Source organism: Chanos chanos, chromosome 16 (genome assembly GCF_902362185.1).
Source record: "Chanos chanos chromosome 16, fChaCha1.1, whole genome shotgun sequence".
Classification (NCBI taxonomy): domain Eukaryota; kingdom Metazoa; phylum Chordata; class Actinopteri; order Gonorynchiformes; family Chanidae; genus Chanos; species Chanos chanos.
In genome coordinates this window covers 7137817-7152816 of record NC_044510.1, presented here as the reverse complement: position 1 = coordinate 7152816, position 15000 = coordinate 7137817, and the positions used below count along the sequence as shown (strand labels likewise).

The 15000-nt window shown below is 43.4% G+C and overlaps 1 protein-coding gene across 1 annotated transcript in view; it reads left to right on the top strand.

Moving 5' to 3' along the window:
- Window positions 1-8150: 8150 nt before the first annotated feature.
- Window positions 8151-15000, top strand: part of LOC115829767 (neurexophilin-1) — an 18351-nt gene continuing 11501 nt past the window's right edge. The window contains exon 1 of the mRNA XM_030793933.1: window positions 8151-8204. Coding sequence (XP_030649793.1) covers window positions 8151-8204 — 54 coding nt within the window. The remainder of the gene's footprint in view (window positions 8205-15000) is intronic.

The following is a 15000-nucleotide window of genomic DNA, read 5'->3' as shown; positions in this document are numbered from 1 at the left end:
AGATACAGAGACAATAACTAAAGAACCCTTACGAGCAATAAGAGTATGACTCATAGAGAGAGAGAGAGAGAGAGAGAGAAGATATACGGCCTTATTGATTTTCATATGAAATTTACTCTTAAGCCCTTTAACAAAAGCTTCTGAGAGGCATCTGCCCACATGCAAAGACATAGAGAATACGCCGTTAGCGGCTACGCTAGCCCAGTCCAGTCGTGCCCGCCCCACGCTGTTCATTTGAGAAGAGAGAGGGAGAGACAAAAGGAAGAGAGAAAGAGAGAGAGAGAGAGAGAGAGAATATTAGGCTAATGGAGCTTTCATAGACGGAGCGTGTGTTCTCATTTTTACAAATCAGCAATACCTAATGTCTGTATTCGTGTGTGTATCCAAATTAGTCCACATTCGCATATGAACCTTCAAATAGATTTCGTGTGTGTGTGTGTGTGTGTGTGTGTATTTGGAATGAGATCTTTTGTGGGTGCACTATGCATTTGTAATATCAGAACATTGTGTCACTGTTTGTCTCTTATGGTTAGACTAACGCTGCTGTCACTGTTTCAGGGGCTTTGAGTGAGAACGTCCGACCCCTTGTGTTAAAAGGTCATGGCTGTTTCCTGTTTCAACCCAGACTGTCTGTGGTTTGACTGAGGGATGGAGGGACGGACAATGGACCAACCTTGACTTGTATTATATTTCCATGCCTTCCCTGTGTGTGTGTGTGTGTGTGTGTGTGTGTGTCTAGATCAAAGGTTTCTCCCATTGGATGCCTGACTGTCTGTCTGTGTCTGTCCCTCTGTGTGTGTGTGTGAGTCTTTATCTCTCTCTCCAGGTGGCTTGCAGAATCTGAGCACCTGTCGGGAGTTGAAGCTCTCTCTTTCTCTCTGTCTCTCTCTCTCTCTTTCTCTCTCTCTCCCTCTCTCTGTCTCTCTCTCTTTCTCTGTCTCTCTCTCTCTGTCTGTCTGTCTCTCTTTGATCTCTTCTCGACTGCTGAGCATAGGTTTCAGACCTGGACCACTAAAGAAAGACAGAGAAGGAGAGAGAAAGAGGGAGAGAGGAAGAGAGAGAGAGAGAGAGAGAGAGAGAGATGGAAGGGCATTCTCTTTAGAGCTTAAGTTCCAAGTTGTGTGGCGAAATATCATGAAACCAACTTTCATAAGAATGTTGTTTGGATTTTTAAATGACCTCATTAAAATACCATTTTTGAGGGAAAATGTAGAGTTTTTTTCTAGTTCTGTTTTATTGTAAGTGACACGCATGACCAACAAAGTTTGCACAAAGAAATACTTAAACTGAAATTGCCTAAGACATTAAAAAAAAACAACCCACATTGAATCAGAGTAAAACAGAGCAAAATGAAGCCACAAAACAACTTTTTGTCCAAAACAGTGAAAGGCTTGAACTCTCTGTTTCTTTTGATGATAGGATGACAATAAAAGGACAAAAAAGGAGAGATGAAAGGAATGCTGGCCTCCTTTTTTTTCCAGAGGTCAGAGAAAAGAGAGATAAAAGAAAGATAATCTAAAGAGATTCATTGACAGATTGACGACTGATCCTTACTTTGGAGTTCTGCGCTCTCTCTCTCTCTCTCTCTCTGTCTCTCGGCATGTGGTCAGTGACCCACAGATGAATTCTGCATTAATGTAAACAGACAGGTGACGCTGCTGAGCTGTAATTTAGTCGTAATTATCTGAAATTACCCACCGCAGCCAATCAGCACCGAGGTGATCCTGCCGTGACCTCCAGCACCTGGAAAACAAAACAGACCCACTCCACTGTAGGCTGTAGACACCTCTAGTTTGTCTGTTCAGACCTTTCTGTGTGTGTGTGTGTGTGTGTGTGTGTGTGTGTGTGTGTGATGGTGTATGACAGAAAGAGAGAGAGAGAGAGAGAGAGAAACAGTTGAGTGATAACCAGGCTGGGGTCAATGTAATTTCATAAATGTTTGCATAAAATTTACAGGCCACTGGAATACCAGAATAAGGAGAGCTGAAATGGAGATGTCAAGAGATAAAGCAGAGAGAGAAAGAGGGAGAGAGAGAGAGAGAGAGAGAGAGTGAGAGAGAGAGAGAACATATTGGGGGAGAGATGGGGCGAGAGATTACTTTCTTTCGAACTCCGCTCAGAGTCAGACCCTTGAGATGGTTTCTTATTAGTTCAAGTCCGAGGTTAAACTGTACTGTTAAAGAAGAGATGGAATTCATTCAACCCTCCTAGGGTTTCCAGTCCAGTCTCTCTCTCTCTCTCTCTCTCTCTCTCTCTCTGTCACGCACACACACACACACACATAATGATGTAAAATAGGGGAATGCGTTCGTAATCAGAAGCACCTGGTGAGTTGAGGGGTTAAATAAAGATAGCTAAATCTAGCTCCTGACGGGACGCTCTCTATTGGGGTTTTTAGTGGGTATAAACTGACTAATCTTACGTTTATTTTGACCATAATCAGTCATGGCTTCGGAGGTATAATAATAAATAATAATAATACATTTTATTTGTAGAGCGCTTTTCATGATACTCAAAGACACTTATATTTCAACAGTTCATGATCTGGTACCAGAAATAACAGGTCCAGTGTGTAATAATGTTATATTAATGCAATATGATATTATGCTATAGTAGCCAAGTCTTATTATTACAACTACACTAACTCTCTGTTAAATATATCGCAAGGATATATTGTTTCATACAACATATTTCTGTTTATTTATGATTACATGACAGTTTTTTCGGCACTTTTATCAACCTTCACGCTGTAACTGCATGGTAATAACTCAATAAATATATATTAAATATGTATTTGCATGTGCAGACTCACTGTATGACGTTTGATTAAAAGTAAACCCGGGAGGTGGAGCCGGGTTCATAAGATCGCAAACGGAGCGGTACAATCTTAATCCTCAAGTAGTCTATGACTTGACGGCCGCGACAATAACTGCCTACATTCTCACATTGAAAACTTACGAAGCAAGTGACTTAGCGCTTTGTTTTCGTTAGAGTTGGGCAATTTTTGTTAGAGCACCCTTTTATAATACATCATCTCCGGGGGGGGGGGGGGGGGGGGGTGGGGGGGGGTTGGGGGCGGGGGGTGCTCTGTCTCTGGCGTTCACCGTGACTTCCTCGTTTGTTTACTACGTCCTGCGTTGTTTGATTGGTCGCTATGACGACGAGAGTCCTCTTTGGTGGCGGTATGATTTTTCACCGAGTCTCATTAATTCAGAGACCAGCGGAGCCACTCCGGACTCTCTGTGCCCGACACGCCATCCATTACGGTTCTTTATTTAGGTTCTCTGAGACTCGAGACGTGTATTAAAACGAATGTCCCAGGCTAATGGCGTATTTCCATATTGATTGGTTGTTTGGTACTCTTTAAATCAATGGAAACCAATACAAAATAGACAAGGGAACCATTTAGTGACGATCGGGAATCCAGCAAACAGAGAGAGAGAGAGAGAGAGAGACTGAGAGAGGGATTGGGAGAGACAGAGAAAGAAAAAGAGAGATTAAGTGAAATCTCAGAAGCAATGAAGCGGATAAGTTTGGCTCCTGCTCCGTTAACGTCGTCTGGAAATCGCTTTTCTCAGAGAGAAAAGAACTGTGAAGCTACAAATCCGGCTGCACGATTCCCCACTGTAACACACTGAGGCTCAGAGAGACTGCTCACCTACGGTTCACTCTTTACGGCTGTGTTTGTGAGTGTGTGTGTGTGTGTGTGTGTGTGTGTGTGTCTGTGTCTGTGTGTCTGTATGTGTGCGTGTGTGTGTGTGGGTGTGTGTGTGTGGGTGTGTGTGTGTGTATGTGTGTGTGTCTGTGTGTCTGTATGTGTGCGTGTGTGTGTGTGTGTGTGTGTGTCTGTATGTGTGCGTGTGTGTGTGTGTGTGTGTGTGTGTGTGTGTGTGTGTGTGTATGTGTGTGTGTCTGTGTGTCTGTATGTGTGCGTGTGTGTGTGTGTGGGAGTGTGTGTGTGCGTGTGTGTGTGTGTGTGCCCGCGCATTCTGTCCCTCTTTTTTTTTTTCACTCTTGTAAGACACATCAGTTCAGTGCATTTTGCATGAAAGGTACAATATGAATGAATGAAGTAAAATAAATAAATAAAACTGTATAGAACTGTTGCAGATGTGAAAAATACACACACACACACACACACATGTCAGAATAACAAGCATAATGAGTGTATGGATAGCTATGGGACAGTGCTATAGGAGACTGAGAGGAGGAATGTAGGCTTTCCTTTTCTTTTCCTTTCTCCTCTTTTCTTTTCTTTTCTTTTCTTTTCTTTTCTTTTCTTTTCTTCTCTTTCCCCCCCCTTTTTTTTTATTTCCGCAGAGTACGAGAGGAAATGAAACATAAAGAAAAGGGAGATCAATTAGGGCTTAATGAAGCCTGATACCCACAGGTCTCACGGCACCGTCTACATAAGCCTTCACTATTCACCTCTCAATCTCCATCCCTCTATTCCTCTCCTCCCTCCCTCTTCATCCCCACCACGGCCACGCTCCTACGTTTTCTTCTTCTCTGTCTGTCTTTCCTCTCTTTTCCTAAAATCACTGAACATTTTAGTCTTTTTTGGGTTGTTGCTTCCATCCATCTCTCTGCTCTTCTCTTGAGTATGGAGCTCAAAACATCTCATAACATCTCATATGTACCATTCAAACTGAATGAATGAATGCTAATGTTGGCAAATGGCCAGAATAAAGGCCAGAGAAAGAGAGGGGGGGGGGGCAGATGGATGGGGAGAGAGAGAGAGACAGAGAGAGAGGGTTAGTAAGAGAGAAAGGGGGAAGAGAAATAGAGAGAAAGGGAAAGGGAGAGAGAGAGAGTGTGAGTGGGGTCAGCTTTACAGGAGGCCCTGAGTCCTGAGTGTCATCAGCGATGGAAATACAGATTCACATCTGCCACCCCCCCCCCCCTCTCTCTCTGTTTATCTTCTCTAAAACAACAGATCTGATCGGATGGACAGACACGAAGGTAACTTTCTAGTGGAGGGCAAATCAACTGCAATAATTAGTTAACTGTCTCTTTAAGTCCGATTTGTGCTGACAAAGCACAGACCACCCAAAGAAAAAAAAAAACACAAAAAAAGTTTAGTCCCAAAGAACAACAACTGGAAATAATTTCATTTTTGCTTCTGCGTGGGGGTTATATCAAACCCAGAATATGCTGCACACTTACTTTAAAGGGGAACACGACAAATCAGCAAGCATCTTTCAATGGCAAAATACGCTGACCTAAACGTGACTTTGCACGAAGCAACAGTACCCTCTAGCGTACAAAACGGGGAGTACAAAATATCAGCTTCTCAGCAGCAAGGGCCGAGGGACTGGATTATAGACCTTAGAAAAACAACACATAGTGTGTGTGTGTGTGTGTGTGTGTGTGTGTGTTTGTGTGTGTGTGTTTGTGTGTGTGTGTAGCCTAATACTTTTTTTTCCCCATGATACAACTTTATGACCGTGATTTTCACCATACTCATGTTGTTAGTGCAAACATCCGCCACTAGGCGGAGCCAAATACCCACGTAAGACTTAGCGAGCAGCTCCTTCAAAGATTGACTCACTTTTCGCTTTGGCTGGTTCTGTCACCCCCGGCAACACAAACCAATTACATTACAGGCGGGAAACAGGATTACACGACAAAACCGGCCATGATGAGACACTAATGTCTGGGCCCAGCAGAAAAATCTCTGACAAACTATAACCATTCACCAGTCACCAGAGAACGAATGCAGCTCTGGAGTGACATCCCACACGGCTTGTACCATTTAAATGCCTGCCTTGTAAACAGTGTATATAAAAAAAAGACAAAATCATGCAATTTATTCCTGTGAGTTCTCAGGCAAGGGGCTCAAAATAACATGAATACATGGATCCTTTTTTTCTTTTCTATTGTGGAAGAGTGTGATGATGTATGCACTCATGCTGAACAACTGCGTGTGTGTATGTGTGTGTGTGTGTGCGTGTGTGCGTACGTGTGTGTGTGAGAGAGAGAGAGAGGGAGAGAGAGAAAGAGTGCTCAGTGTCTGAGTTTGTGTTCACAGTGATGGCTGATTTGGGGATTGTTTTCTCTTTATGGGTTTCCTGATCACCTCCACGATCCTCTGTGTGGGATCCTGGTTCACAGTAGAGACTGAACACAATTAAAAAGCAAACAGGTTTATGGAGTCCAAAATAATCTTCCTCCATTATCAGAGCCACTCAGGAGACAAAGAAGACACGCACGCACGAACACACACACACACACACACACACACACGATTCTTTTAGGTGGTGAATGCTGCAAGCCTTCAGTAATGATAGTGTGGACATGTGCACGCACGCACAAACACACACACACACACACACACACACACACACACACACACACAAATGCACTTAAGAAGTTATCAGGAGGACTCATAAGAAGATGAGACCTAATCGAGCCCAGTTGGACTAGATGAAAACACAAGGAGAAGCTTAAAAGGTACCTGCACTGAGTGGGGTCAGACGTGTCTCTCTCTCTCTCTCTCTGTGTGTGTGTGTGTGTGTGTTAAGCTATTGAGTGTATGCCACAAACTCATTTTCTGTAGAGTACTAGTCTTGATGGATAGCATCAAATATAATGACCCAAAACGCAGTTGCCCCAGGTGACCCATAACCCGGAATCATCAGGGTCATAGTACTTTCCATTCAGTTTTTAACCCCTGTTATAAACAGAGAGAGCGTGAGAGAGAGAGAGAGAGAGACAGTGAACAGAGTGTGTTTTAGACAGGGCAGAAGACTCTGATTTCAGGTATGAAGATTTAAAAGGAGACGCAAAGGTATTGAAAACCAGAGGGAACGCAGAAGAGAGGTCTTAAAATAATTTTTATTACCGTAACATGACAGAGACATTTCAAGTGGAATTGCAATAAATTCTTCAACGGCGGAATTCCCCATGAGCTCAGGGTAGTGACACAAACAAATAAACAAATTATTACTGGTACACAACAAACGACGATTAGGCTACACATCAGCGCGCGCGGGGGGGCTTTGTCTCAGCTCGTTCTGTCGGTGAAGCGCTTTTTCTTTTTGGTCTTATTCTCACGTTGCTTTAATCATTCTGGTAAGCTGTGCGGAGGATCCGCGGCTGTTTCAAACCAATGAAGTTAAACAAATCGAGTCTCGAGGCGTATATGCGCGCCGATATGCGCGACGATAACGTTCTCTTTCGTCCAAATACCTGATATATTCCGTACAAAGTTCATGGCTTCTCACCAGCCATGTCGATTTTTTTTATAGTGTTGACAAAATATAAAAGACTGACATATTGAGCAGATTACAGTTTTACCGTCAAACACAAAGTGTGAGGTGAGGAATTTGGAGTTTGGGCTTTGGCACTCATAATATTGACAGTTATTTCAAATACCCCGGTCGAGATACGTAGAACTGATAAGGAATTGATTTTATTTTAATAGAAATCATGTCGTCATGTGTAGAATGCAGCATCGGGAGACGGATATAATTTAAATATTGGAAGACACAACAGCTGTATAAAAGTACTGTGCCTGTGCGTGTGTGTGTATGAGAGTGAGTGAGTGAAACAGAGAGAGAGAGAGAGAGAGAGAGGGAGAGAGAGAGAGAGAGAGAGAGAGAGGGAGAGGGAGAGAGAGAGAGAGAGAGAGAGAGAGAGAGAGAGTCTGTTTAAAACGTCAAAGCAAATGTGAGCACTTCTGCCAGTCTGCATGCGCTGCTGCTATGTGCGACGCTCGATGAGTTTTCGCTCAAGACAGGTTTGACCCTCCTTGGATCCTAACCGTCAGCGGCTATTACGAGAGCGACAAGATGGCAATTATGATATATCGTACATTGCCTTACAGCTCCCCCTTTGCTTGTTGAACGGAGCCAACGGCATTTCCCCCCTTTTTTTCCTCGTGGATATCTGAGATGCAATATCGCGTCCCTATCATTTTAACATCTATGGATTTCACGTGTTCCGGTGCTGTCACTGAATAGCGGGGATCACTGAGCCAGGTGCCAGGTGGGTTGCCAATCTACCGAAAGGTTGCAGTTGTTTCTACGTTGGACATGGGACGGGTTTTGGCTGTTTGGGATACAGTCTCAGAGGAATAGTGTCTTCTTGAGCGGAGGAGAGCTGTCTTCAGCTGGTAGCGGGAGACCGACAGACTTCGTGCCGGAAAGATGCGCACCAACCACGGCTTCATCCTGCTGCTCCTAAACGGGACGGCGTGCTTGGTGAGCAGGGAAAGGGAATGGTGGATATTCCACAGGGGTGAATAAAGTTACAATAGTTAGTGTGTTATTGAACTGTACGTGGCCTGTTAACGATTGAATGCACTGCTTAAGGTATTCATACCTGCCCATCACCTGCGCATTGAAGGGTGACTGGTAACTCCTCACCCGCGGCGCGCGCCTCAGTTCACGCGCTTCCCGCACAGTTGAGGGCCAGCCGATAGTGGCATGAGCCCAGCATCGACCCGCGTGAGTGAGTATCGACTGGGTTTCCTTGAACGCCATGGTTGCTTCTATTCACTCACACAGGCACCCCATTACAACTGTGAAAGAGGGACAGAGAGAGAGAGAGAGAGAGAGAGAGAGAGAGATGAGGGGGGCGATTTGGTTTGGTGACGACAGTGATACTTCCGACTCTTCATTTGTAAATTGCCATGTAATTTCTCTCTTTTAAAGTAAGAGTACGAAGAGGGCATTCGATAATCCTTTGGCTAATACTGATCGCCTAAACATGTAGATCTGGCTTAACTGAAGCCGGAGGAATCACTTGCCAAACTTGAAATATAACGGCGAGTAGTCACACTGGGCCTTGCTTGCCAATTCGTACAGCCGAATGTTTTCCAAAAATGAGGAAAAAATGACATAATATTTCGTCACAAACCCTGCGAGTCAGAAAAGGACTTTCAGACAGAGCTCCATAGCTTCATGCCTACTTTCCGAACAATGTACAAAAACATCACGCAGATTACAATGGCCATTCTTTCACCGCGGGGGTCATACAAGGGCTTGTCAGCTGTGGGTCTAGTAATCCTGGCGTCTCGTTTTGCGGTCTAAATAGTCAGTTTGAAAAAAAAAAATCACGCCTTATCTACAGGTATCGGCGATTTATACTTCACTCCGTGTCGCGTACAGTATAAAGGCACTCGGGAACATCAAAAAGCAAACAAACAAAACAATGAATAAGGATGACTACCTCTCCATGTGTAATAATCAAACACATATCCACAGTGTAATTAACCATTACAGTTTGTTGAAATTTAAAGAGACTGCTCTAGAAACATCAAATAACCTACTTGGATTTTGTTCGGAGAGTTTAGTTTGATCCTGATGTGAGTCATTTTCGTTATTGTCCCGTTGTCACTTCAAGACAACCATTCAGTGTCCTCCATCATAACGGTACAACATCCCGATTGAGGCCCAAGATCCGCGTGAAAAGCAGGGCAAACGACATGGATTTCATTGCGTTTACAGACACACTGTGCACTAAAATAGACACGTATTGACATGAATTTATGGGGGCAAATTAGTGGTATCTTCTGAAAAACGTTATCGACTCAAAACCTTTTAAAGTATCGTTACTGGCTTTGTAGAAACTAAGAACCAGTGACCATTCTGAACACGCTTTCCGTTATCATTTTGTCGGTTTCTACATACGTAACTACGTATTATAAGGTGGGTGATGTTAACACTGTCATTAGGCTAATTAGTGCAGGGGTTTCGTTATTAATCTGAAAACTACTCAGACGTTGGAGAGGAGAGAGAGAAAGCACGCGCCCCTAAGCCATGTACCCAACAGGGTGGCATGGGTAATTCATTTGTCGCTTGACAGTGATAAATTACTGAGTAATTAATTGGTTATTTAATTTTTTTCTCTCCTAAAGGTTTGACAGAAACGCGATTAATCGACATACCCAATCCATTAACGTTCACTCTTAATGCTCTGCACCCCTAACTTGAGTGAGTAAAAATATTACAAAAGCGTTTTCAATTAAGTTTAAGCTAATTGAGAGAAAAGTCTACTAAAATTTTAATGATCTGCTTAATCCAAGCTACGAGCAACGAATTAATTGCATTTATTTTAGTTAGTTAACGAGGGTTTCCCGATATTACCATGAACACAATAGTACATATATGTAAGCTATGTCTGTGTATATATGTGTATATATGTAAATATTTTTTAGTGTAGCCTACGCATACATTATTTGTATTTATTTTTTTAAAAAAATGAATGGATGAGTCTCTTGTTCTGGCTAGGCCGCGCAGCCAAGACTCGATCACAGGCAATTACCGCGTTAAATGTGTTTATCGTGTCGATGTTTGCACGGCTTTGCTCTCATTACCAGCTCATTTAATTAATTCAGTTACAAGACACAACCTTTTCAAAGCACAACAGCTCACCTGCCGCTGCGTAATAAGGGAAAATAAACCGAGTATGTTTCCAAAATTAAAACGTGGCTACGTAAGCGCGCGCGGATGTGTGTATGTGTGTGTAAATATGAGTGTGTGTGTGTGTGTGTGTGTACCAAAGTGTGAAGTGTACACTATTGTAATTCACTATAGAATGTGTGTGTGTGTGTGTGTGTGTGTGTATGTGTGAAAGAAAGAGAGAGTGGCAGAGAGGGAGAGAGAGAAGGAGCAAGAGAGAGAGAGAGAGAGAATGAGAGAGATTTGAGGAGAAACACACACACACACACACACACACACACTCTGAATATTGGAAGTGTGCTCAGTTCCCATAATTTCTCTCTCTCTCTCTCTCTCTCTCTCTCTCTCTCTCTCTCCCTTTCCCTCTCTCTCTGTCTCTCTCTCTCTCTCTGTCTCTCTCTCTCTCACTGTATCTCTGCTGCAGTCTTCATACCTTGTAATGTGTCCATGAGTTTAACAAATAGACTTGATGCAGAGCCTTGGCAAGGGTGAGCAGGCCTGTTTTTACCAGTTAGTTACTTATCTGAGGTTGAGTTCCCTGTGTATTGTTGATACCGGTGCTTAGCCAAGTGACTGGATATGCCACTTTTTTTTCTAGCCCCACACTTAGACCGTCACTTTTTCTCCTGCGAATCTTTCTGACGCGACGTTTCTCTGAGACCTGGCCCTCTGTTACCGGTCAGTGGCCTTGTCCTAGTCGATTTATCCAACTCAAACGCCAGGGACCTTGACTCAGACGGCCTCTAAACAAGTCTGAAACATTTAGAGAATATGGGTTAGTCATTCACTTACTCACACACACACACACACACACACACACACACACATATAACACATACACACATACAGACTGCCCTTACCGTCATATATCATCACATTATTTTCCCAAATTTCTTAAATAGGCACCTATTGTCACAAAGGATTAAGCCAAAGTGGCTTGCTTATTGTAAGAGTCAAGTGCACAAAGTGATATGAGGACATAGACATGCTCGAGAGAGAGAGAGAGAGAGAGAGAGAGAGAAGAGGACAGCAGTGAATGACAGCCAGAAAGACCTCTATTTCATTACAGACAGGCCCCCTGCTTTGCTGAGCAGAGTATTAAACAGTGTAGATTTATGCGCAGGCACGACGTAGATGACCCATGGGGTGGCTTGCTCAGGACCCCAACCTCATCTCTGCCCACCCTAAGATGGCCATCACAAAGCACGATTCCCCATGGGTATAAAGGGCTGTACTGAACGGGGCTGGGGGGGTGGATGGAGGGGGGGGTGTGTGGGGGGGGGGTTCATGTGCAGCCACAATGTTTTCCTTTTAAAAATTTACTTTATACATACGAACAAACGATCTGAGAACTGCCATCATGCACTTGGCACAACAAGTACTTTCATTCAGATAAAAAAACCACTCAAAATATTCTTACTCATGTTTTTGCAATAAATGACTCATAACTCAGCGTGTTTACAGAAACACATAATAGTAGTATTATTTATTTATTTATTTATTTTAAAAAAGGAGTTGTGCAGTTATGTACACGCAAACACAAAAACTACTTAACATACCCCCTAATGAAATGAAACCTTTGAATTCTTTTTAATGGAAGATTCTAGAAGCAGTGTCTTTAAATTGTGATTATTTAAATTGTGCACTCTCCTAAAGGTTTTCTCCGAATGACTGGTTGACAGATGACTGAAAGTGATTACTGATTCGCTGATTAATCCAGTGACAAACCTTTATTCCTGCTCTGTCATACACAGTCCAGTTTACAAACAACTTGTCTGCGCTATTTGTAAGGTTGAAGAACTGTCAGGTCTACCCTGAACCTTCAACCTCTAGAAACGAATAGAAACGGACACCGCTCCAAGACTGGCCAATCAAACTGACCATTAAAAAGCCAAACAAGCAAACAAACAAACAAACAAACAAAAACCCCCATTGGGGAACAGTTATGAAACTGTCTAGAAAACTGACATTGTCGTTCAGTCTTTTAAACAGAAAATAACTCTTGCGGTAATTTTTTCAATGTGGCTTCTGATCAATAAGAGAAACAATCAGCTTTCAACAAAGCTGTTCAATCGATCAGAGAGCCGACAGAGAGCAAGGGAAGGTTATTTTATTTATTTATTTATTTATTATTCTATGTCTCTGTGTATTTGTATTTGTTCATCAGATGGTTCTTTGAAAAAAAGAAACAGATTCATAAAGAATATGAAAAGAGGTTTTTTCTCTCTCTCTCACTCTCTCTCTCTCTCTCTCTCTCTCTCTCTTCCTCCCTGTGGCTGTTACATGTGGGTTTGTTTGAAGTTGCAAACATCTGTCACCATGTGGTAAAGCAGACGCCAGACCCGTGATGCTCCTCTGCCGAGAACCTGGGTCACGGCGCCGTGCCTCCCTCAACGGGGCGTGACGCCAGTGTCTGCTCGCACGCCCGAGTGTGACCGGACATCTGCCGTGCGTGCCCGCCGAGGGGCTGAATCGCATCATTTTCTCGATTTCTCGAGTCTTTTGCAAAAACCAGAAAGCGATCAGTTGCCATCATCTCAAAGAATGTGTCCAATTCACTCGGAGAAGGTTCAAGGTAGAAATGAGAGAGAATGCCAGGTTGAATTGAAGCGTCCCCCACGCAGAGATTTCTCTATAGAGATTTTTCGGGACTCAAGGTGTTTGTGGGGGTGTTCTGTACTTTTAATACATGTTGTTTGTAAGTGCTGATCTGTGATCAGTTTTCCTCTTTTCCTTTGTAGCGTGATAAGACCACAGCTGAGAAAGGGAAAGTTTATTTTCAAAATTGCATTTTTGAATATGTCTCTTCTTAGGGTTAAGACCTTATTCACCTCATCTCTCTTTCTCTCTCTCTCTCTGTCTGTCTCTCACACACACACACACGCACGCACACACACACATACACACCATCAGAGAGTTATCTAAGGGGGCAAACTAATTCAGCTAGACAAGTGAGCCTCTCTCAGTTTAAAAAAAAAAAAAAAAGCAAAAAAGGTCACCCCACAGGCACTGGGGAGAATTTCATGAGCTGCGGTTCTGTAGACCACTCATCCGCAGAGGGTTAGAGGTGTTTGCGCAAATGTTAAAGGAACGGCTGGGGTTTAGGGCTGTGTGTGTGTGTGTGTGTGTGTGGGGGGGGGGGGGGGGTCTTGGGTTTAGAATAAATAAAGCCTTAATTAGTTCTGTCCTGTCACACCAACTTCCACCGCCCACCCACCCACCCACTTCTCTCTGTCTCTCTCTCTCTCTCTCTCTCTGTCTCTCTCTCTCTCTCTCTCTCTCAGGCACAATATGGAAGAGAGACCTTTTTTTGCCACACATCAATACAGCATAATGTAAAAATGTGATAGCCAATTCGGTGTGAGGCGTTTCCACTGGAATATCAAAACAGGCTGGAGCGCCGACAGGGACCACTGAACTGAGCTTGTTCAAATACAGTTCATCTTAGAGGGAGCCAGAGAGAGGAGGAGGAAAGAGAGAGAGAGAGAGAGAGAGAGAGAGGAAGTTAAGTGTAAAGAAAGAAAAAAAAAGGAAAGCAGGAGGTCTAACAGGGGCAAGGGAGGGGGGGACTGCCATGGGTTTTTCTGGAAGGTTTGGAGTGGGAATAGAGAGGGCAGAATGGAAGGGTAGGTGTGTGTGTGTGTGTGTGTGTGTGTGTTTGTGTGTATGTGTGTGTGTGTGTGGGGGGGGTTCCGTCGGGCACCACTGACCTCCTGGAAGCTGATGTAAATTATTCATTAAGAGTCAAACGGCTTGTTTCTTGTGAAATTACTTCTCTCTCTTTCTTTCCCTCATTCGCTATGGTGTGGAATAATTAGTTATAAGGGCACAGCCGTTCTCTGATTTTAATCATGTAACAGAGGCAGAAATCTCCAGCCGTGAACGTATTAGGTCTGTTGCAGAGAGAGAGAGAGAGAGGGAGAGAGGGAGAGAGAGAGAGAGAGAGAGAGAGAGAGAGAAATAAAACCATTGGCGAACACTTAAGAATGTGAGTGGGATCTGGGGCCTTTAATTAAAAATTGATGTCATGTTAGAGATGGAGATTTCAATCTAAGAGCCATAAGAAATGAAGAGAGAGAGAGGGAGGGAGAGAGAGAGTGAGAGAGAGAGAGAGAGAGCAAGGGACAGAAATAGGGAGGGGGGGCGGGCGTTTCACCATCTTCCTCAATTACACCGAGACATTTAGAAAATGAAAATCTCCTCTTATAAGTATTGTTTTCGGAGAGTAATATTCTAACTTAATTTGACACTCAAGTTAACAGTATCGTGCTTTACCACAGAGACCAACACATTTCTCATACAGTCTCTCTACAGCAATTTATTTGTCTGCATTTGTGTGTGTGTGTGTGTGTGTGTCTGTGTGTGTATCTGTGTGTGCGGCCTCTTTGCAGCATTTTACCCGTGAATTTGTGTGTGTGTGTGTGTTTCTGTGTGTGTGTGTGCGGCCTCTTTGCAGCATTTTACCCATGCATACGTGTGTGTGTGTGTGTGTGTGTGTGTGTGTGTGTGTGTGTGTGTATGTTTTATACATCAGGTTTAACATTACAGATATTTCAGTTTTGCTAGGCTTGATTGGCATATGGATGTAGCACAG